Source organism: Bubalus bubalis, chromosome 17, assembly GCF_019923935.1.
Source record: "Bubalus bubalis isolate 160015118507 breed Murrah chromosome 17, NDDB_SH_1, whole genome shotgun sequence".
NCBI lineage: Eukaryota > Metazoa > Chordata > Mammalia > Artiodactyla > Bovidae > Bubalus > Bubalus bubalis.
In genome coordinates, this window is record NC_059173.1 from 69,577,212 (window position 1) to 69,600,114 (window position 22,903).

General features: G+C 40.4%; 2 protein-coding genes across 4 annotated transcripts in view; one reads left to right on the forward strand and one right to left on the reverse strand.

Moving 5' to 3' along the window:
• The window catches only part of LRAT (lecithin retinol acyltransferase), a 151,100-nt gene that overhangs the window by 75,022 nt on the left and 53,175 nt on the right, over nt 1–22,903 (forward strand). The gene's annotated exons all lie outside the window — the stretch shown is intronic.
• Nucleotides 951–19,457, reverse strand: LOC102391342 (P3 protein-like). Its single transcript, XM_025268222.3, has 2 exons — nt 19,422–19,457; nt 951–1,706 (listed from the first exon to the last, which is right to left on the reverse strand). The coding sequence occupies exons 1-2, from the start codon at nt 19,455–19,457 to the stop codon at nt 1,041–1,043; spliced, it is 702 nt and encodes a 233-aa protein (XP_025124007.2). The 3' UTR covers nt 951–1,040.

The following is a 22,903-nucleotide window of genomic DNA, read 5'->3' on the forward strand; positions in this document are numbered from 1 at the left end:
TCTGCAACCCCATGAACTGCAGCCTGCCAGGCTCCTCTGTACATGGAATTTTCCAGACAACAATACGGGAGTGGGTTGCTATCCCCTTATCCAGGGGATCTTCCTGACCCAGGGATGGAACCTGCCTCTCTGCTGCATTGGCAGGCTGGATCTTTACACCTAGAGCCACCTACCTGAATACTCAGTTCAGTTCAGTCACTCAGTCCTTTCTGACTCTGCAATCCCATGGACTACAGCATAGCAGGCTTCCCTGTCCATCATCAACTCCCAGAGTTTACCCAAACTCATGTCCATTGAGTTGGTGATGCCATCCAACCATCTCATCCTCTGTCATCCCCTTCTCCTCCTGCCCCCAATCCCTCCCAGCATCAGGGTCTTTTCCAATGAGTCAACTCTTCGCATGAGGTGGCCAAAGTATTGGAGTTTCAGCTTTAGCATCAGTCCTTCCAATGAACACCCAGGACTGATCTCCTTTAGGATGGACTGGTTGGATCTCCTTGCAGTCCAAGGGACTCTCAGGAGTCTTCTCCAACACCACAGTTCAAAAGCATCAATTCTTTGGCGCCCAGCTTTCTTTATAGTCCAGCTCTCACATCCATACATGACTACTGGAAAAACCATAGCTTTGACTAGACGGACCTTTGCTGGCAAAGTAATGTCTCTTCTTTTTAATACACTCTTATGTTTGTCATAGCTTTTCTTTCAAGGAGCAAGTGTCTTTTAATTTCATGGCTGCAGTCACCATCTGCAGTGATTTTGGAGCCAAAAAAAATTAAAATCTGTCGCTGTTTCCATTGTTTCCCCATCCATTTGCCATGAAGTGATGGGACCGGATGCCATGATCTTCATTTTTTGAATGTTGAGCTTTCAGCCAACTTTTTCACTCTCCTCTTTCACTTTCATCAAGAGGCTCTTTAGCTCTTCTTTGTTTTCTGCCATTTTTTTTTTTTTCTAAAGGCCTTTGGTACACAAGGATGGTGGGGACAGTTGGTGGAGGTTGGGGGCTAGGGGTGCCTGGTGAAAGCTTGACCCAGGGGGCCTCAGGGAATGGCGCACATGCTGCTATAGATAAAGTGGCCAATTACTAAGGCCAGCATCTCCGAGGTGCCACTAAGTGCCACAAGGAAAGGGGCCTGGGAGGCATAGTCAGCCTGGAGGCGGCGGAGGGACAGCTGCAGCATGGCCAAGGCCAGCAGGCTGTTCTGCACCCCAACCTTGATGCTGACAGTCCGCAGCTGCGCCACCGGCAGCTTCAGGCACGTGGCCAGGCCATAGCCCACTAGGAGGCTGACCAGGGGCACCGTGAAGCCCACCAACATGATGGGCAGCCTGACGCCTGCCAGGATGAAGACCCCCATGTGGTAGGCCAGGAAGAGGCCAACCAGGAGCAGCACAAAGCTCAAGGGCTTAATGACATGCAGCAGCAGCTGTGAGAACTTGGGGAGCTTGGACTTGATTACCACGCCTGCTGCAATGGGGATGGCAATGAACAGCAGGGTCCCCAGGATCTGGGAAACGGGCACATGGAGTGTTTCATGGATGCTGAGCAGGTGACTGTAGATGGCTGAGGACAGCGGCAGGAAGCCGGTGGCAGCCACCATTGAGATGAAAGTCATAGAGATGGCCAGAGTGACGTCCCCTCCAAGGAGGAGGCTGAAGAGGTAGCTCCCCCCGCCGCGGGGTGACGAGCAAATGATGATGCATATCTGAGGTTATTGATATTTCTCCTGGTAATCTTGATTTACGCTGCATATAAGTTAAATGAGCAGGGTGACAACATACAACTTTAATGTACTCCTTTCCCAATTTTGAACCAGTCTATTGTTCCATGTTCATTTTTGACTGTTGTTTCTTGACCTGCATACAGATCTCTCAGGAGGCAGGTATGTTCACGCTGGATTTAGAAAAGGCAGAGGAACCAGAGATCAAATTGCTAACATCCATTGGATCATTGAAAAAGCAAGAGAGTTCCAGAAAAACATCTACTTCTACTTTCTTGACTATGCCAAAGCCTTTGACTGTGTGGATCACAACAAACTACGGAAAATTCTTAAAGAGATGGGAACCAACCCACCTGCCTCCTGAGAAATCTGTAGGCAGTCAAATCAAGAAGCAACAGTTAGAACCTGTATGCTGGGGCTGCTGCTGCTAAGTCACTTCAGTCGTGTCTGACTCTGTGTGACCCCATAGTTGGCAGCCTACCAGGCTTCTCCATCCATGGGATTCTCCAGGCAAGAACACTGGAGTGGGTTGCCATTTCCTTCTCCAATGCCTGAAAGTGGAAAGTGAAAGTAAAGTCACTCAGTCGTGTCTGACTCTTAGCGACCCCATGGACTGCAGCCTACCAGGCTCCTCCATCCATGGGATTTTCCAGGCAAGAGTACTGGAGTGGGGTGCCATTGCCTTCTCCCACCTGTATGCTAATGGCTCTCAAATTAATTTTTCCAGCTTCTATGTTTTCCTCTACCCTACTCATATATCAGTTGTTTAATTAGCAATCCCATTTGGATGCTTAATAAGCATTTCAAACTTAACATGTCCCAGCTGAACTCCACTCCACCACCATCCAACCAACACCTCCTCTTCTCAGTAAATGACTGCTTCAAGCCTAAAACCTTCATGTCATCCCTGCCTGCTCCCTTTTTCTCATGCCTCACATACAGTCCAGCAGCAACAGCTCTGCACCTATGCCTCCAAAACATGCCAAAACTCTGTCCACTTATCACCTCCACTATTGCCACCCTAGTGCAGCAGAGCCTCAGTTATTGCAATAATCACCTAACTGGTGTCCCTATTTCTACTCTCCACTATCTTCTATTCCCAAAAGAGAGGCATCCTTTATACATGTAAGTCAGACCATGTCTGTCCTTTGTTCCACCTCCTCAATATCACCTAGAGTAAAAGCCAAAGTCCTTAAAATGTCTAGCCTCGGGTTTCCTCTCCAACCATCTCCCATGCACTCCCTCTGCTCCAGTCTCACTGGCCTCCTTTCCAGGCTGCCTCGAGGTCTTTGCACATCCTTCTCCCTCTGACTCAAAGGCTCACTGCCTTTCTGTCACTTCAGGTCTCAACTCAAGAAGTGAGCTCTTCAAAGAGAACAACCCGGCAACACTGTTCAGTTGTGCCTAAAACCTTCTAACATTTCCTGTCCCCCTACCCTGATTCATTTACCTTGAAGGCCCTTATTCCTATCTGACCTACTGTCTGTTTTACCTACTTATTTTTTATTACCAATACTCTTCTGCTGCACTCTCACCCCTGCACCCTCACCCCACACACTCAAGTGTAAGCCCTTTGAGGGCAGAGAATTTTATGTTCACTGTTGTACCCTTAACACTGGAGGAGTGCTTGGCATACAGTAAGCCCTTAATGAGTGTGCTCAGTTGCTTAATCGTGTCCTAGTCTTTTGTGACCCTACAGACTATAGCCCTCCAGGTTCCTCTGTCCATGGGACAAGAATTCTCCAGGCAAGAATACTGGAGTGGGTTTCCATTTTCTCCTCCAGGAGATCTTCCCAACCCAGAGATTGAACCCACGTCACCTGCATTGGCAGGTGGATTCTTCATCACTGAGCCACCTGGGAAGCCCAGGCCCTTAATAAATATTTGTAAAATGAACCCATGATTTTGAAAAGTTTGTGTAGCTACATACCCTAATGACTCTAATCTGATAGTATGAACATTTTAACAGCCAAAACTGTTAACATTGTGAACTTTCCTATATTTGAGCTATTAAGGTGACATTAATATAACACCTACTCTGTGCCAGAAAGAGTCAAACACGACTGAGCGACTGATCTGATCTGATCTGAAGCATAGAGAGATCAGCAAAACATAGCCGTTTGCTCCATTTAAAATTTTATTTTGTGTACAAAAAAAGGAAAAAGTATATAGCCTTCCTATCAAAAACATCAAAAGTAAAGAACAACTCTTTTCCAACAACACAAGATAAGACTCTATACATGGACGTCTCCAGATGGTCAACGACAAAATTAGATTGATTATATTCTTTGCAGCCAAAGATGGAGGAGCTCCATACAGTCAGCAAAAACAAGACCAGGAGCTGACTGTGGCTCAGATTATGAACTCCTTATTCTCAAATTCAGACATAAATTGAAGAAAGTGGGGAAAACCACTAGATCATTCAGATATGACCTAAATCAAATCCCTTATGATTATACAGTGGAAGTGAGAAATATATTTAAGAGACTAGATCTGGTAAAGTGCCTGATGAACTATGTATGGAAGTTCATGACATTGTACAGGAGACAGGGATCAAGACCATTCCCAAGAAAAAGAAATGCAAAAAAGCAAAATGGCTGTCTGAGAAGGCCTTACAAATAGCTGTGAAAAGAAGAGAAGCAAAAAGCAAAGGAGAAAAGGAAAGATATACCCATTTGAATACAGAGTTCCAAAGAATAGCAAGGAGAGATAAGAAAGCCTTCCTCAGTGATCAATGCAAAAAAATAGAGGAAAACAATAGAATGGGAAAGACTACAGATCTCTTCAAGAAAATTAGAGCTACCAAGGGAACATTTCATGCAAATATGGGCTCAATAAAGGACAGAAATGATAGGGATCTAACAGAAGCAGAAGATATTAAGAAGAGGTGGCAAGAATACACAGAAGAACCATACAAAAAATATCTTCATGACCCAGATAATCACTATGGTGTGATCATTCACCTAGAGCCAGACATCCTGGAATGTGAAGTCAAGTGGGCCTTAGGAAGCATCACTATGAACAAAGCCAGTAGACATGATGGAATTCCAGTTGAGCTATTTCAAATCCTAAAAATTGACACTGTTAAAGTGCTGCACTCAATATGTCAGCAAGTGTGGAAAACTCAGCAGTGGCCACAGGACTGGAAAAGGTCAGTTTTCATTCCAATCCCAAAGAAAGGCAATGCCAAAGAATGCTCAAACTACCGCACAATTGCACTCATCTCACATGCTAGTAAAGTAATGTTCAAAATTCTCCAAGCCAGGCCTCAGCAATATGTGAATCATTAACTTCCAGTTGTTTAAGCTGGTTTTAGAAAAGGCAGAGGAACCAGAGATCAAATTGCCAACATTTGCTGGATCATTGAAAAAGCAAGTGAGTTCCAGAAAAAACATCTATTTCTGCTTTGTTAACTATGCCAAAGCCTTTGACTACATGGATCACAACAAACTGGAAAATTTTGAAAAAGATGGGCATACCAGACCACCTGACCTGCCTCTTGAGAAACCTGTATGCAGGTCAGGAAGCAACAGTTAGAACTGGACATGGAACAACAGACTGGGTCCAAATAGGAAAAGGAAGACATCAAGGCTGTATATTGTCACCCTGTTTATTAACTTATATTCAGAGTGCATCATGAGAAATGCTGGAAGAAGCATTTCTTCTTCTTCCAGCTTGTGCTTAGAAGCACAAGCTGGAATCAAGATTGCTGGGAGAAATATCAATAACCTCGGATATGCAGATGACACCACCCTTATGGCAGAAAGTGAAGAAGAACTAAATAGTCTCTTGATGAAAGTGAAAGAGGAGAGTTAACAAGTTGGCTTAAAGCTCAACATTCTGAAAAGTAAGATCATGGCATCCGGTCCCATCACTTCATGGTGAATAGATGGGGAAACAGTGGAAACAGTGGCTGGCTTTATTTTGGGGGGCTCCAAAATCACTGCAGATGGTGACTGCAGCCATGAAATTAAAAGAGGTTTACTCCTTGGAAGGAAAGTTATGACCAACCTAGACAGCATATTAAAAAGCAGATACACTACTTTATCAACAAAGATCCATCTAGTCAAGGCTATGGTTTTTCCAGTAGTCATGTTGGATGTAAGAATTGGACTATAAAGAATTGAGTGCAGAAGAATTGATGGTTTTAAACTCTGATGTTGGAGAAGACTCTTGAGAGTCCCTTGGACTGCAAGGATATCCAACCAGTCCATTCTGAAGGAGATCAGCCCTGGGATTTCTTTGGAAGGAATGATGCTAAAGCTGAAACTCCAGTACTTTGGCCACCTCATGTGAAGAGTCGACTCATTGAAAAAGACTCTGATGCTGGGAGGGATTGGGGGCAGGAGGAGAAGGGGACGACAGAGGATGAGATGGCTGGATGGCATCACTGACTTGATGGATATGAGTCTGAGTGAACTCCAGGGAGTTGGTGATGGACAGGGAGGCCTGGTGTGCTGCAGTTCATGGGGTCACAAAGTGTTGGACATGACTGAGCGACTGAACTAAACTGATACCTGAAGAAATAGGACATTACCAGTGCAGGTAAACTCTCATTTTACTCTTCTCAACTGCATCTCCTTCCTTGCTGCCAGAGGGAACTGGTATCCTGAATTTGGTGTTTATTATTCCCGTGCATTTTTTAAAATTTTATTTTATTTTTAAACTTTACAATATTGTATTGGTTTTGCCAAATATCGAAATGAATCCGCCACAGGTATACATGTGTTCCCCATCCTGAGCCCTCCTCCCTCCTCCCTCCCCATACCATCCCTCTGGGTCATCCCAGTGCACCAGCCCCAAGCATCCAGTATCATGCATCGAACCTGGACTGGCAACTCATTTCATACATGATATTATACATGTTTCAATGCCATTCTCCCAAATCATCCCACCCTCTCCCTCTCCCACAGAGTCCGTAAGACTTTTCTATACATCAGTGTCTCTTTTGCTGTCTCGTATACAGGGTTATTGTTACCATCTTTCTAAATTCCATATATATGTGTTAGTATACTGTATTCGTGTTTTTCTTTCTGGCTTACTTTAAAAGTACTTTTGCTACATATGGATCCGTAATCCACACATAGCATTGTTAAGTTAAAATACTGTCAAAACACAGGTCTTTGGCTTTTCTCAATGCTGTTTATGAGATTCATCTGTGTTGATACACATATTTATTTTCACTGCTGTATAGCTTTCCACCTTCTTATCCATTTCACTGTTAGTGGACATTTAGGTTATTTCTAGGGGTTTGATATTATGAGTATTGTTGCCTTAACTCTAGACCAGTTCTGCCCAATAGAAATGTCTGTCCTGATGGAAACGTCTCATATCTGGATGCTACAGTAGCGTAGCTCTAGCCACATATGGCTCTTGAGCATTCGAAATGTGGCTAGTCTGGGTGAGGGATCTTATTTTTAAATTTTATTTAACTTTAATTCACGTGGTTCATGACTACTGTACACCGCAGTTCTGTACTACATTTGTCTCTTTGGGTACATATGAGAATTTATCTAGGGTGGTAATTCTCAGTACAGTCAAACATCACAAATTTATTTTGTGTCACCCCATTTACTATCTTGAAATTAAATTCGTAATTTAACTTATCTACACACAGTAAAAATCAAATGTAATGTATTTACTGTGCTGTAAGAAAGTTAAATAAAACAATAGGTATTTCAATGTTAATGGCCACAGATACATGATAGTACATTAGGAGATGAAAGGAAGTCACCTACAATCGCAGGCTCATAGAGGCTTGTGATGTTAGAAACTCAACTTTCAAAAAACTAAGATTGTGGCATCCGGTCCCATCACTTGAGGACAAATAGATAGGGAAACAATGGAAACAGTGATAGACATTATTTTCTTGGGCTCCAAAATCACTGTGGATGGTGACTGCAGCCTTGAAATTAAGACACTTGCTCCTTGGAAGAAAAGCAATGACAAACCTAGACAGTGTATTAAAAAGCAGAGAGATTATTTTGTGTACAAAGGTCTGTATAGTCAAAGCTATGGTTTTTCCAGTAGTCATGTGCAGATGTGAGAGCTGGACAAAAAAAAAAAAAAAAAAAAAGGCTGAGAGCTGAAGAATTGACGCTTTTGAAGTGTGGTGCTGGAGAAGACTCTTGAGAGTCCCTTGGACTGTAAGGATATCAAACCAGTCAATCCTAAAGGAAATCAGTCCTAAATATACATTAGAAGGACTGATGCTGAAGCTGAAGCTCTAATACTTTGGCACCTGATGGGATGAGCCACTTCATTGGAAAAGACCCTGATACTGGGAAAGATTGAAGGCAGGACGACAAGGGGAAAACAGAGAATGAAATGATTGGATGGTATCACCGACTCAATGGACATGAGTTTGAGCAAAATCTGGGAGACAGTGAAGGACAGGGAAGTCTGGCGTGCTGCAGTCCATGGGATCACAAAAAGTTGGACATGACTGAGTGACTGAACAGCAACAACAACAACCCATCAAGGGACAGACACCAGAAGCAAGAACTACAGCCTTACAGCCTGCATAACACATGCTGTAAACACAGAAATGTAAAGAAAATGAGACAGCAGAGGAATATATTCCAAACAAAGGAACAAGGTAAAACCCCAGAAGAACAATTAAGTGATGTGTATAGGCAATTAAGGGTTATAGGCAATCTATCTGAAAAGGAATTCAGAGTAATGATAGTAAAGATGATCTAATATCTTGGAAAAAGAATGGAGACATAGACTGAGAAGATATAAGAAATGTTTAACGAAGAACTACAAGATAAAAAGAACAGAGTAAAACAATACAATAACTAAAATGGAAAAACACTATAAGGAATCTTTAGCAGAATAAATGAGGAGCTTTATTTAGCTGGGAAATTGGTATAAATCACTGTCATGGAACAGAATAAAGGAAAAAGAATGAAATAAAATGAAGACAGTTTAAGAAACCACTAGGACAATATTAAATGCACAAAAATTCATGTTATAGGGCTCCCAGAAGGAGAAGAGAAAAGGATCCTGAGAAAATAGTTGAAGAGATAATAGTTGAAAATTTCCCTAACATGGGAAAGGACATAGTCACTCAAATCTAGGAAGCACAGAGAGTCCCATATAGGATAATCCCAAGGAGGAACTTGCAGAGACAAGGTTAATCAAACTGACAAACATTAAAGACAAAGAAAAAATATTAAAAGCACAAATAAAAAGCAACAAATAACATACAAGGGATTCCGTATAAGGTTATCAGTTGACTTTTCAGCAGAAACTCTGCAGGCCAGAAAGGAGTGGCATGATATATTTAAAGTGATGAAACTGGAGCCTATTATACAGAGTGAAGTAAGCCAGAAAGAAAAACACCAATACAGTATACTAACGCATATATATGGAATTTAGAAAGATGGTAACAATAACCGTGTATACAAGACAGCAAAAGAGACACTGATGTATAGAACAGTCTTTTGGACTCTGTGGGAGAGGGAGAGGGTGGGATGATTTGGGAGAATGGCATTGAAATACGTATAATATCATATATGGAACGAGTCGCCAGTCCAGGTTCGATGCACGATACTGGATGCTTGGGGCTGGTGCACTGGGATGACCCAGAGGGATGGTATGGGGAGGGAGGAGGAAGGAGGGTTCAGGATGGGTAACACATGTATACCTGTGGCAGATTCATTTTGATATTTAGCCAAACCAATACAATATTGTAAAGTTTAAAAATAAAATAAAATTTAAAAAAAATGACACACACAAAAAAGAAACTAAAGTGATGAAAGGGGAAAATATGCCCTACTGTAGCAAGAATACCTGCAATCAAGAATACTCTATTCAGCAAGCTTCTCATTCAAATTCAATAGGGAGAAATCAAAAGCTTTACATGTAAGAAAAAGCTAAGAGAATTCAGTACCACCAAACCAACTTACAGCAAATAGTAAACAAATTTCTCTAGGCAAAGAAGAGAAGGCCACAACTAGAAACAAAATTACAAATGAGAAAACTGACCAGTAAAGGCAAACATACAGTCAAGACAGGAAATCATCCACACACAAATATGATAGCAAAGCCAGCAATCATGAGAAAAGAGTAAACATTAGAATTGCATTTGAAATTAAGAGACCAGCTACTTAAAATGATCTTGTGGGTGTGTGTATATATAGGCTGCTATATTAAAACCTCGTGCTAACCACAAACCAAAAATATACAATAGCTATACACACAAAAAAGAAATAGGAATCTAAACAGAACACTAAAGATACTTATCAAAGCACAAGAGAAAAGAGCAAAAGTGGAAGGGAAGGGAAAAGACCCACAAAAACAAATCCAAAACAATTAATGACATAGCAATAAGAACTTGTGTGTGTGCGTGTGTGTGTGTTAGTTGCTTAGTCGTGTTCGACTCTTTGCATCCCCATAGACCACAGCCCACTGGGCCCCTCCGTCCATGGGCTTCTCCAGGCCAGAATACTGGAGTGGGTTGCCATTTCCTTCTCCAAAGTGATAAGAACATACATATCAGTAATTACTTTCAATACAAATGAATTAAATGCTCCAACCAAAAAACAGACTAGCTGAATGGATACAAAGCCAAGACCCATATAAATTATGTCTCCAAGGGATCCACTTCATATCCAGGGACACATACTGACTGAGAGTGAAGGGACAGAAAAAGTTATCCTATGCAAATAGAAAAAAAAAAAAAAAAAGCTGGAGCAGCAGTACTCGTTCAGACAAAACAGACTTTAAAATAAAGACTGTTGCAAGAAACAAAGACAATACATAATGATCAAGGCATGGACCCAAGAAGAAGACATAACAACTGTAAATATATACGCACCCAACATAGGATCACCTCAATATATAAGGCAAACATTAAGAGCCATAAAAGGAGAAATTGACTGTAGCACAATAATAGTGGGAGACTTTAACACCCCACATCAGTGGACAGATCATCCAGACAGAAAATCAATAAGGAAACACAGGCCTTAAATGACACATTAGACCTGATGGACTTAATGGATATTTATATATAGAACATCCTGTCTATAGATGTTTTACTATAGAACATTCCATCTGAAAGGAGCAGAGTACACATTCTGAAACATTCTCTAGGAGGTATCACATGCTGAGTCATAAAGCAAGCCTTGCTAAATTTAAGCAAATTAAAATCCTATCAAGCATCTTTTCTGACCACAACACTATGAGATTAGAAGTCAACCACAAGGGAAAAAAAAAAAAAACATAAACACAAGGAGGCAAAACAATATGGTACTAAACAACAATAGACCACCAAAGAGAGCAAAGAGGAAATAGGAAAAAAAGAGAGAGAGAGACAGATAAAAACATGATGATTCAAAACCTATGGGATGCAGCTAAAGCAGTTCTAAGAGGGAAATGTATAGCAATACAATCTAACCTTAAGAAACAAGATAAAGCTCAAATAAACAAGCTAAACTTATACCTAACGCAACTAGAGAAAGGAAAAGAAAGAAAAGTCAAAATTAGTAGAAAGAAAGAGATCATAAAGATGAGAGAAGAAATAAAATAGAGACAAAGACAATAGCACAGATTAAAGAAACTAAAAACTGGCTTTTTGAAAGGACTAAAATAGAGACAAAGACAATCAGATCAGATCAGATCAGTCACTCAGTCGTGTCCGACTCTTAGCGACCCCATGAATTGCAGCACGCCAGGCCTCCCTGTCCATCACCAACTCCCGGAGTTCACTCAGACTCACGTCCATCAAGTCAGTGATGCCATCCAGCCATCTCATCCTCTGTCGTCCCCTTCTCCTCCTGCCCACAATCCCTCCAAGCATCAGAGTCTTTTCCAATGAGTCAACTCTTCGCATGAGGTGGCCAAAGTACTGGAGTTTCAGCTTTAGCATCATTCCTTCCAAAGAAATCCCAGGGCTGATCTCCTTCAGAATGGACAGGTTGGATCTCCTTGCAGTCCAAGGGACTCTCAACAGTCTTCTCCAACACCACAGTTCAAAAGCATCAATTCTTCGGCGCTCAGCCTTCTTCACAGTCCAACTCTCACATCCATACATGACACAGGAAAAACCATAGCCTTGACTAGACGAACCTTTGTTGGCAGACAAAGACAATAGCATGGATTAAAGAAACTAAAAACTGGCTTTTTGAAAGGATTAAAAAAAGGATTAAAAAAATCCTTTGCAAGGATTAAAGTTTTAAAGAAAAAACTTTAGCCAGATTCATCAAGAAAAAAAAGGAGAGGGCTCCAGTCAATAAAATTAGAAATGAAAAAGAAGAAATTACAACTGACACCACGGAAACACAAAGGATCACTACTACAAGCAACTGTATGCCAATAAAATGGACAACTTAGAAGAAACGGATAAATTCTTAGAAGTATAATCTCCCAAGACTGAACCAGGAAGAAATAGAAATTATGAATAGACCAATCACAAGTACTGAAATTGAACTGTGATTTAAAAATTCCCAGCAAACCAAAGTCCAGGACCAGATGGCTTCACGGTAAATTTTATCAACCATTCGGAGAAAGGTTAACACCTATCCTTCTGAAACTCTTCCCAAAATTTTCAGAAGAAGGAAAACTCCCAAACTCATTATATGTGGCCACCATTACCCTGATATCAAAACCAGATAAAGTTACCACACAGAAAAAGAAAATGACAGGCATACATCACTGATGAACCTACATGCAAAAATTCTCAACAAAATACTTGCAAACTGAGTCTAACAATACATTAAAAGTATCATTCACCATAATCAACTGGTATTTATACCAGGGATACAAACATTTTTCAATATCTGCAAATCAATCAGTGACATACACCACAAAAATAAATTAAAGAATAAAATTCATATGATTTTGCATAAATAGATGCAAAAAAAAAAGCTTTTGACAGAATTCAACACCCGTTTATGATTTTAAAATTTCCAGAAAATGAGCATAGAGGGAATATGTGCTGTGCTTAGTTGTTCAGTCGTGTCCGACTCTTTGAGACCCCCATGGACTGCAGCCCTCAGGCTTCTCTGTCCATGGGGATTCTCCAGGCAAGAATACTGGTATGGGTTGCCACACCCTCCTCCAGGGGATCTTCCTAATGCAGGGATCAAACCCAGGTCTTCCTCAGTGCAGGTGGATTCTTGGCCATCTGTGCCACCAGGAAAGCCCAAGAATACTGCAGTAGGTAGCCTATTTTTCCAGAGGATCTTCACAACCCAGGAATCGAACCAGGGTCTCCTGCATTGCAGGCTGATTCTTTATCAGCTGAACTACCAGGAAATCCCTAGAGGGAATATACCTCACCATTATAAAGGCCATATGTGACAAACTCAGCCTATCTGCCCTCTGATGCCCTCTCTTAGCACCGACCAACCTACTGGGGTTTCTATTACCTTGGACGTGGCGTATCCCTTCACGGCTGCTCCAGCAAAGTGCAGCCACTGCTTCTTACCTTAGACGTGAGGTATCTCCTCACAGCCGCCACCACTGACCTTGGACGTGGGGTATCTCCTCAAAGCCACCGCTAATGACCACAGTCTTGTCTAACTCAATGAAACTAAGCCACGCTGGGTAGAGCCACCCAAGACAGATAGGCCATGGTGGAGAGTTCTGACAAAATGTGATCCACTGGAGAAGGGAATTGCAAACCACTTCAGTATTCTTGCCTTGAGAATGCCATGAACAGTATGAAAAGGCAAAAAGATAGGATACTGAAAGATGAACTCCCCAGGTCAGTAGATGCCCAATATGCTACTGGAGAGCAGTGGAGAAATAACTCCAGAAAGAATGAAGAGAGGGAGCCAAAGCAAAAACAACACCCAGTTGTGGATGTGACTGGTGATAGAACCAAGGTCAGATGCTATAAAGAGCAATATTGCATAGGAACCTGGAATGTTAGGTCCATGAATCAAGGAAAATTGGAAGTGGTCAAACAGGAGATGGCAAGAGGGAACATCAACATTTTAGGAATCAGCAAACTAAAATGGACTGGAATGGGTGAATTTAACTCAGATGACTGTGGGCAAGAATCCCTTAGAGAAAAGGAGTAGCCATCATAGTCAACAAAAGAGTCCGAAATGCAGTACTTGGAAACAATCTAAAAAATAACAGAATGGTCTTTGTTCATTTCCAAGATAAACCATTCAATATCACAGTAATCCAAGTCTATGCCCCGACCAGCAATGCTGAAGAAGCTGAAGTTGAACAGTTCTGTGAAGACCTACAAGACCTTTTAGAACTAACACCCCAAAAAGATGTCCTTTTCATTATAGGGGACTAGAATGCAAAAGTAGGAAGTCAAGAAATACCTGGAGTAACAGGCAAATTTAGCCTTGGAGTACAGAATGAAGCAGGGCAAAGACTAATAGAGTTTTGCCAAGAGAATGCACTGGTCATAGCAAACACCCTCTTCCAACAACATAAGAGAAGACTCTATACACGGACATCACCAGATGGCCAACACCGAAATCAGATTGATTATATTCTTTGCAGCCAAGGACGGAGAAGCTCCATACAGTCAGCAAAAACAAGACTGGGGGCTGACTGTGGCTCAGATCATGAACTCCTTATTGCTAAATTCAGACTTAAATTGAAGAGAGTAGGGAAAACCACTGGACCATTCAGGTATGACCTAAGTCAAATCCCTTATGATTATACAGTGGAAGTGGGAAATAGATTTAAGGGACTAGATCTGATAGACAGAGTGCCTGATGAACTATGCACGGAGGTTCATGACATTGTACAGGAGACAGGGATCAAGACCATATCCAAGAAAAAGAAAAGCAAAAAAGCAAAGTGGCTATCTGAGGAGCCCTTACAAATAACTGTGAAAAGAAGAGAAGCGAAAAGCAAAGGAGAAAAGGAAAGATATACTGATTTGAATTCAGAGTTTCAAAGAATAGCAAGGAGAGATAATAAAGCCTTCCTCAGTTATCAGTGCAAAGAAATAGAGGAAAACAATAGAATGGGAAAGACTACAGATCTTTTCAAGAAATTTAGAGGTACCAAGGGAACATTTCATGAAAAGATGGGCAAAATAAAGGACAGAAGTGGGATGGACCTAACAGAAGCAGAAGAGATTAAGAAGAGGTGGCAAGAATACACAGAAGAACTGTACAAAAAAGATCTTCATGACCCAGATAATCACTATAGTGTGATCAATCACCTAAAGCCAGACATCCTGGAATGTGAAGTTAGGTGGGCTTTAGGAAGCATCACTATGAACAAAGCTACTGGAGGTGATGGAATTCCAGTTGAGCTATTTAAAATCCTAAAAGATGATGCTGTGAAAGTGCTGCCCTCAATATGCCAGCAAGTTTGGAAAACTTAGCAGTGGTGACAGGACTGGAAAAGGTCAGTTTTCATTCCAATCCCAAAGAAAGGCAATGCCAAAAAATGCTCAAACTACTGCACAACTGCACTCATTTCACACGCTAGTAAAGTAATGCTCAAAATTCTGCAAGCCAGGCTTCAGCAGTGCATGAACTGTGAAGTTCCAGATGTTCAAGCTGGTTTTAGAAAAGGCAGAGGAACCAGAGATCAAATTGCCAACATCCACTGGATCATCGAAAAAGCAAGTGAGTTCCAGAAAAATATCTATTTCTGTTTTATTGACTATGCCAAAGCCTTTGACTGTGTGGATCACAGCAAACTATGGAAAATTCTTCAAGAATTTTCCACCTGACCTGCCTCTTGAGAAATCTGTATGCAGGTCAGGAAGTTAGAACTGGACATGGAACAATGGACTGGTTCAAAATAGGAAAAGGAGTACGTCAAGGCTGTATATGGTCACCCTGCTTATTTAACTTATATGGAGTGTACACCATGAGAAACGCTGGGCTGGAGGAAGCACAAGCTGGAATCAAGATTGCAGGGAGAAATATCAATAACCTCAGATATGCAGATGACACCACCCTTATGGCAGAAAGCAAAGAGCAACTAAGGAGCCTCTTGATGAAAGAGAAAGAGGAGAGTGAAAAAGTTGGCTTAAAGCTCAACATTCTGAAAACTAAGATCATGGCATCCAATCCCACACTTCATGGCAAATAGATGGGGAAACGGTGGAGACAGTGGCTGACTTTATTTTGGGGGGCTCCAAAATTACTGCAGATGGTGACTGCAGCCATGAAATTAAAAGACGCTCACTCCTTGGAAGGAAAGTTATGACCAACCTAGAGAGCATATTAAAAAGCAGACACATTACTTTGCCAACTAAGGTCCGTCCAGTCAAGGCTATGGCTTTTCCAGTGGTCATGTATGGATGTGAGAGTTGGACTGTGAAGAAGGCTGAGCACCGAAGAATTGATGCTTTTGAACTGTGGTGTTGGAGAAGACTCTTGAGAGTCCCTTGGACTAGAAGGAGATCCAACCAGTCCATCATAAAGGAGATCAGTCCTGAGTGTTCATTGGAAGGACTGATGTTAAAGCTGAAACTCCAATACTTTGGCCACCTGATGGAAAGAGGTGACTCATTTGAAAAGACCCTCATGCTGGGAAAGATAGAGTGCAGGAGGAGAAGGGGACGACAGAGGATGAAATGGTTGGATGGCATCACTGACTCAATGGACATGGGTTTTGGTAAACTCCGGGAGTTGGTGATGGACAGGGAGGCCTGGCGTGCTGCAGTCCATTGGCTCACAAAGACTCAGATATGACTGAGCAACTGAACTGAACTGATGACAAACTCACAGCTTACATATTCAATAGTGAAAAGCTGAAAACATTTCCTCTAAGATCAATAACAAAACAGTGATTTTAACTCTGGCCTGTTTTTTTTTCAGCATAGTTTTAGAAGTCCTAGTCATGGCAGAGAGGAAAAAGAAATTTTAAAAATCTAAATTGGAAAGGAAGATGTAAAACTGTTACATACATACAAAGTACTGAAAATGACACCAGGAAATACTAGAGCTGATCAGTAAATTAAATAAAGTGTCAGGATACTAAATTAACGTACAGAAATCTCTTGCATTTCTAAATACTAGCAATGAAAGATCAAGAAGAGAAATCAGGGGGAAAAATTCCATTTACCATTACATCAAAAAGAATAAAATATCTAGGAATAAAGCTACTTAAGAAGGCAAAAGAACTGTACTCCAAAACTTAAAAGATGCTGACAAAGAAATCAAAGATGACAGAAACGGATGGATAGACCTACCATGTTCTTGTACTGAAAAAATCAATATCATGAAAATGACTATGCTACCCAAGGTATTGAATCTGTAGAGTCAATGCAATTCCTATCAAATTATCAGTGTGGTTTTTGCACACCTAGAGCAAAATGTCTTAATATTTATGTAGAAACACAAAAGACCCAGAATAGCCAAAGCAATCTCCGGAAAGCATCAGGCTCCCTGATTTCAGACTATACTATAAAGCTACAGTGTTGGAAATGATGCTTGAGAGTGACAGCAAGGATTTCAAACCAGTCAATCATAAAGGAAATCAGTCCTGAATTTCACTGCAAGGACTGATGTTGAAGCTGAACCTCCAATACTGTGACCACCTGATGCGAAGAACTGACTCATTGGAAAAGACCCTGATGCTGGGAAAGATTGAAGGCAGGAGGAGAAGGGGATGACAGAGGATGAGGTGGTTGGATGGCATCACTGGCTCAATGGAGATGAGTTTGAGCAAGCTCTCAGAGTTGGTGATGGACAAAGAAGCCTTGAGTACTGCAGTCTATAGGGTCACAAAGAGTCAGATATGACTGAGTGACTGAACTGAACTGAATCAAAACATTATGGTACCGGCAAAAAGACATACTTGTGGATCAATGGAATAGCATAGAATGCCTAGAAATAAACCCACATACCTATCATCAATTAATCTTACAAAGGAAGCAAGAAAATACAATGGAGAAAAACTGTCCCTTCAATAAGTGATACTGGGAAAACTGGACGGCTACATGTAAAAGAATAAAATTAGAACATTTTCTAACACTGTACACAAAAAGAAGCTCAAAATGGATTAATACCTAAATGTAAGACCGGATTCTATAAAACTCAGAGGAAAACATAGGCAGAATACTCTTTGACATAAATTGCAACAAGGTCTTTTTTTTTGACCCACCTCCTTTAGTAATGAAAATAAATAAATAAGTAAACAGATGTGACCTCATAGCAAAGGAAACAAAACAAAAAAGACAAACCACAGAATGAAAGAAAATATTTGCAAATGATGAGACCAACAAGGAATTAACTTCTAAAATATACAAACAACAGGTGCAACTCAATATGAAATAAACAAGCAATCCAAACAAAAACTAGGCAGAAGACCTAAATAGACATTTCTCCAAAGAATACATACGGATGGCCAAAAAGCATATGAAAAGATGCTCAACATCGCTAATTATGAGAGAAATGCACATCAAAAGTACAATGAGGTATCAACTCGCACTGGTCAGAATGGCCATCATCAGAAAGTCTGTAAACAGAAGGGACCCTCGTACACTGTTGGTGGGAATGTAATTGGTAGAGCCACCACTGATAATAGTATGAAGGTTCCTTAAAACACTAAAATAGAGCTACTGTATGATCCAGCAACCTCACTCCTGGGCATATATCCAGGAAAACCATAATTTGAAAAGATCCATACACCTCAGTGTTCATTGCAGTATTATTTACAATAGCCAAGACATGGAAGCAGTTTAAATGTACATTGACAAATGAATGGATAAAGACAGTGTAGTACATAGATACAACAGAATATTACTCATCCATAAAAAAGAATGAAATAATGCTATTTGAAGCAACCTGGACAGAACTAAAAATTATCATACTGAGTAACGTAAGCCACACACAGAAAGACAAATATCATATGATATATATGGAATATAAAAAATGATACAAATTAACTTATTTAAAAAACAGAAACTGATTCAGAGACTTGGAAAACAAATTTATGGTTATCACAGGTGAAAGGGGGCGAGGAGGGATAAATTAAAAGGTTGGGATTAATATATACACACTACTATATATAGAATAAATAACCAACAAGATTCTATTGTATAGCACAGGAACTCTTCTCAATATTCTATAATAACCTATTTGGGGAAAAAATCTGAAAAATAATAAATATATGTATATGTATAACTGAGTCACTTTGCTGCACACCTAAAACTAACACAACATTAGAAATCAACTACTTGCCTATATAAAATAAAATTTAAAAATAAAAAAATCAATAACAAGTTTTTCATCTACATGAATGGTATAGATACCATCTAAAGACATGGAGAACCCAGGACAATTCTTTTTTGAATGGGACAAGCCTTCAAATTGCAGGACATATGGGAGCCCGGGCTCCTACCTACTATCTGACAGTAAACTCCCCATCACTCTTACAAAAGTGCCCCACAGGTGCGGCACCAGCCCTGTTGAGTCCCACTGGGACACATCTAGCCTCACATTACTGGCTCTTAAGAAATGAGCATCTTCAGCTCTATTTATTATAATATATGCTTCTTCTCCAAAGTAACTTCCAATTACTCCAAGTTCTCTGAAGTGTTTAGACCAATTTACATTCATAGGATGTGAAATATACCATTTCTTCACAAATATGCAATTTTTACCTCTAAAACTGCTCTTTTCGTAGGTTACAGCTTTGTTGACTTCAACAGTTAGCTGTTAAGAAACATAACCTACCTATGCTCTGATTCTATATATGTCTCATCAGACTAGGGCATCTCCTAACTGCGCCAATCATCCTAGAACAGCATACCTCACACCTGAATGCAGGTGTAGTCTCTTTGGCCATTTTGCCAAGTGTGTAGCTATGGCAAGAAGTTCCTTACTGATCTTCCCTCCTGTTCACTAACACCAAAGATGTGTATTCCCATCTCCAATAAGTCCTTTTCTTCGAATTCCAAAGGAATTTGGTAGAACTTTCCTGGGCATTTAGAATTTGCCTTGAAAAAATCTTGAAATCTGAATCTCTGGTTTCATAGAGCAAATGCAGAATGAAATAAATGGAGCCAAGTCCACTACTGAGGAGTGATAACGACTTGACCTTTATACCTCTGACTATAGCTGTAAAACAATCTTCACCACCATAATGGCAAAATAACTCCACACTCAGAGCTTCACAATAGTAAACACTTGCTCTCAAGTTCAGGTCGACTTCAGCTGGGCTGACACGGGCTCAGCTGCAGTGGACAACTCTGCTTCAAGTTGTGGGTTTGCTGGGCTTCGGCATGAGCTCAGGTCTGCCCCATATTATTCACTCTGGGCTCCAAGGGCAGCAGCCACCCAGGGCTTGCTCTTCTCTTGCAAATCACTGGAACACAAGAGCATGAGTCCACCATTCAAGCATATTTAGAGCTGATTTCCCAGTGGCCAAAGTATGTCACATGGACAAGCACCTAAATAGGAAAATAGACTTCATTCCAAAGGAGAGTTGGAGGAGGCCAAGTTTTTGCTGAACAATAGTCAATTGCAACAAAAAGCAGCAGCCCTTTTTGTAATAAAATAGTTTATGATTAAAAGAACTTTTTTGGTATCATGACCAAAACATAGCAAATATATCAAAACCAATACCAAGAATTAATGGAAGAACAACCAGAAGGGAAGCCCTTTCGTGCACGTGCACACACACACGTGCGCCTGCTGTCATGCCAGCATGCTCACTCTGTCGTGGAGTCACAGCTTCCTTACTCCTTCTTCACGGGCACAACACAGCTGTACAGTTTGAGGCAGAGCCTCAAGTGTTTCTCTAATGCGTTAAAAAAGGGGAGAGAAACCCCACTTCTCCTTCCATCTTCCCTCTCTGCCCCCTCAATCAGAATCAACACTCTCCAGTTATTCCTTTTCTGAAGTACACTGAATTTAAGAAAATTTATTGTTCCCCTCCTTTAAATGAATCAGCTTCATAAATTAAAAGATAGTTGATATCTTCACCTTAATGAAAGTCTATGTAGTTAGAAAAAGATGAAGATTTCTTTGGCTTTTTAAAAATCTACAATTAGAATGGATAAATAAGTCATGGTATATTATTTTAATATATTTGAACACCAGACAGCAATGAAAATTCATAATATTTACTTTATGTAGCTGAACAAATCACAGCTACATTCAATAATGTGTGAATCTCATAAATATAATTTTGAATGAAATAAGTCAGAAACAAAGAATATATACAGTAATTCCATTTATATAAAGTTCAAAAAGAAGGCAAAAATACACTAGTGTTTGAAGATTCATGCTTAGGGGGAAGAACTATAAAGAAAGCAAGGAAATGATTTTCATAAAAAAAGTCAGGATAGTGTTTGCCTTTATTGGGGGTGGTAGTGATTGGAAGAAGTAGGAGGGAACCTGGTAACATTGGTAGTGAGTAAGTGGACATTGTTCTGTGATAAGTCATCAAACTGTACATGTTTGTTCTTTGAACTTTTCTCTACAGCTATTATGTTTACTATTCAAGGTTTAAAATGTCTAAGGATCCCATGGTATTTGGTCCCATCAACTTAATCTTTACAAACTGTAAAATTTAGTAATAACATACTTTATCTCTAGTTTTAACTTAGTATACATGTTTTCAGTGGCTTCTGTATGTATGTCTTCCTGTTTATCCCTTTTGTGGGGTTTCCTTCTAATTGTTGTGTGTCCACATTGGATAAGTAATAGGTTTCCTTCCAACCATTATAGTTGTGATTAAGGTTAAGCTTAAATTTAGATCACATTGAAAGGTTGTTTATCTCTGTGTGTGCTTAGAAACTATGCCCTAGCTCCACCCAGACTTCTTCTAGGTAGGTTCTCACTTGGTACCCGGGTTCAACCCCTGTGTTGGGAAGATCTCCTGGAGAAGGAAATGGCAGCCCCCTCCATTATTCTTGCCTGGAGAATCCTATGAACGACGGAACCTAGCAGGCATGGGGTCACAAAGAGTTGGACATGACTGAGCAACTTCACTTTCTTTCTTTCACTTGGTACTCACATCATCCTTAGACTGGTGAAAATCCATAAGTAGTACTAGAAAAACAGCTTCACCATTTAATGACCCACTAATGTGTAGTTTTTGTGTACGTAAAGACATTATCTGTTAAAGACATCTTATTGCTCCTGGGTAGGATCAAAGGGAAATGCAAACAAGAAATAGATCAGTGTATATGTCAATAGAAAACTAGACAGAGTTGAGTCAGGCATGACAAGTAGCAGAGGTCTGTGGAAAACCCCCTCTATCTTTTCTGGGCCCCCAGACTTGTAAACCTAATTTTTATTGCACCTCTTTTGTATTTTAACTCTAGATCTCCCATTCTAAAACTATTTTTATTTCTGTAACCCCCAGAAAAGCTTAAGGTAAGAGAGTTTCCTTAATCTGCTACAATAGTACCTTAATTATTTAATAGTTTCAAGCGTATGTAATTTGGGTGGTTTGGGGAGAGGTTAATCTTGACAAGTTTCCTTAACTACAGTTGACCCTTAACTATAAGGTCCACTTATGTGTGAATTTGTGTGTGTGTGTGTGTGTGTGTAGTAAATACTATAGTACTTCACAATCCATAGTTGGTTGAGTCATGGATAACAAACCAGCAGATACAGAGGGCTGACTATGATTTATATGTACATTTTCCACCCTGAGGAACCCCTAAGCCTGCATTGTTCAAAAGGTCAACTGTATATTGTTCATTTGACTAAAAAGAGAAAAGCTGTTAAGGGACATAGTTGGGGAATGGGTCACTCTGATTACCTGATTCTTCCTATTAAGTGAAAATTCTCCCTATGAATTGTATCTGTCTTAACTTTAGACTACTAACTTTATAACTACTCAGATAGCTAGATTGCATGCTATTGCATCTGGATTTTTCCTTAGGGCTGTGAGATTATATTGGATAGTGTCTCAAGTTATTCACTTTTTAAAATATGGCACTTTATCAATCATCTTTAGTTTAGGAATCAGGATAGCATGCACAATGACAATATACTCCTAAAAATATAAACATCTCTGATCATTCTATTTAAATAGAATAAACTAAAAAAAGAGAAAGTAAATGTTTATAAGCCTTCACACATTAAATATAAAATTTCAGAAGCCATGCATGTGTGCTTGGTCACTCGGTCATGTCCTACTCTTTACAACCCCATTGACTGCAGCCTGTCAGGCTCCTCTGTCCATAGCGATTCTCCAGGCAAGAATGCAGAAGTGGGTTGCCATGCCCTCCTCCAGGGGATCTTCCCAACTCAGGAATCGAACCTGCATCTCTTATG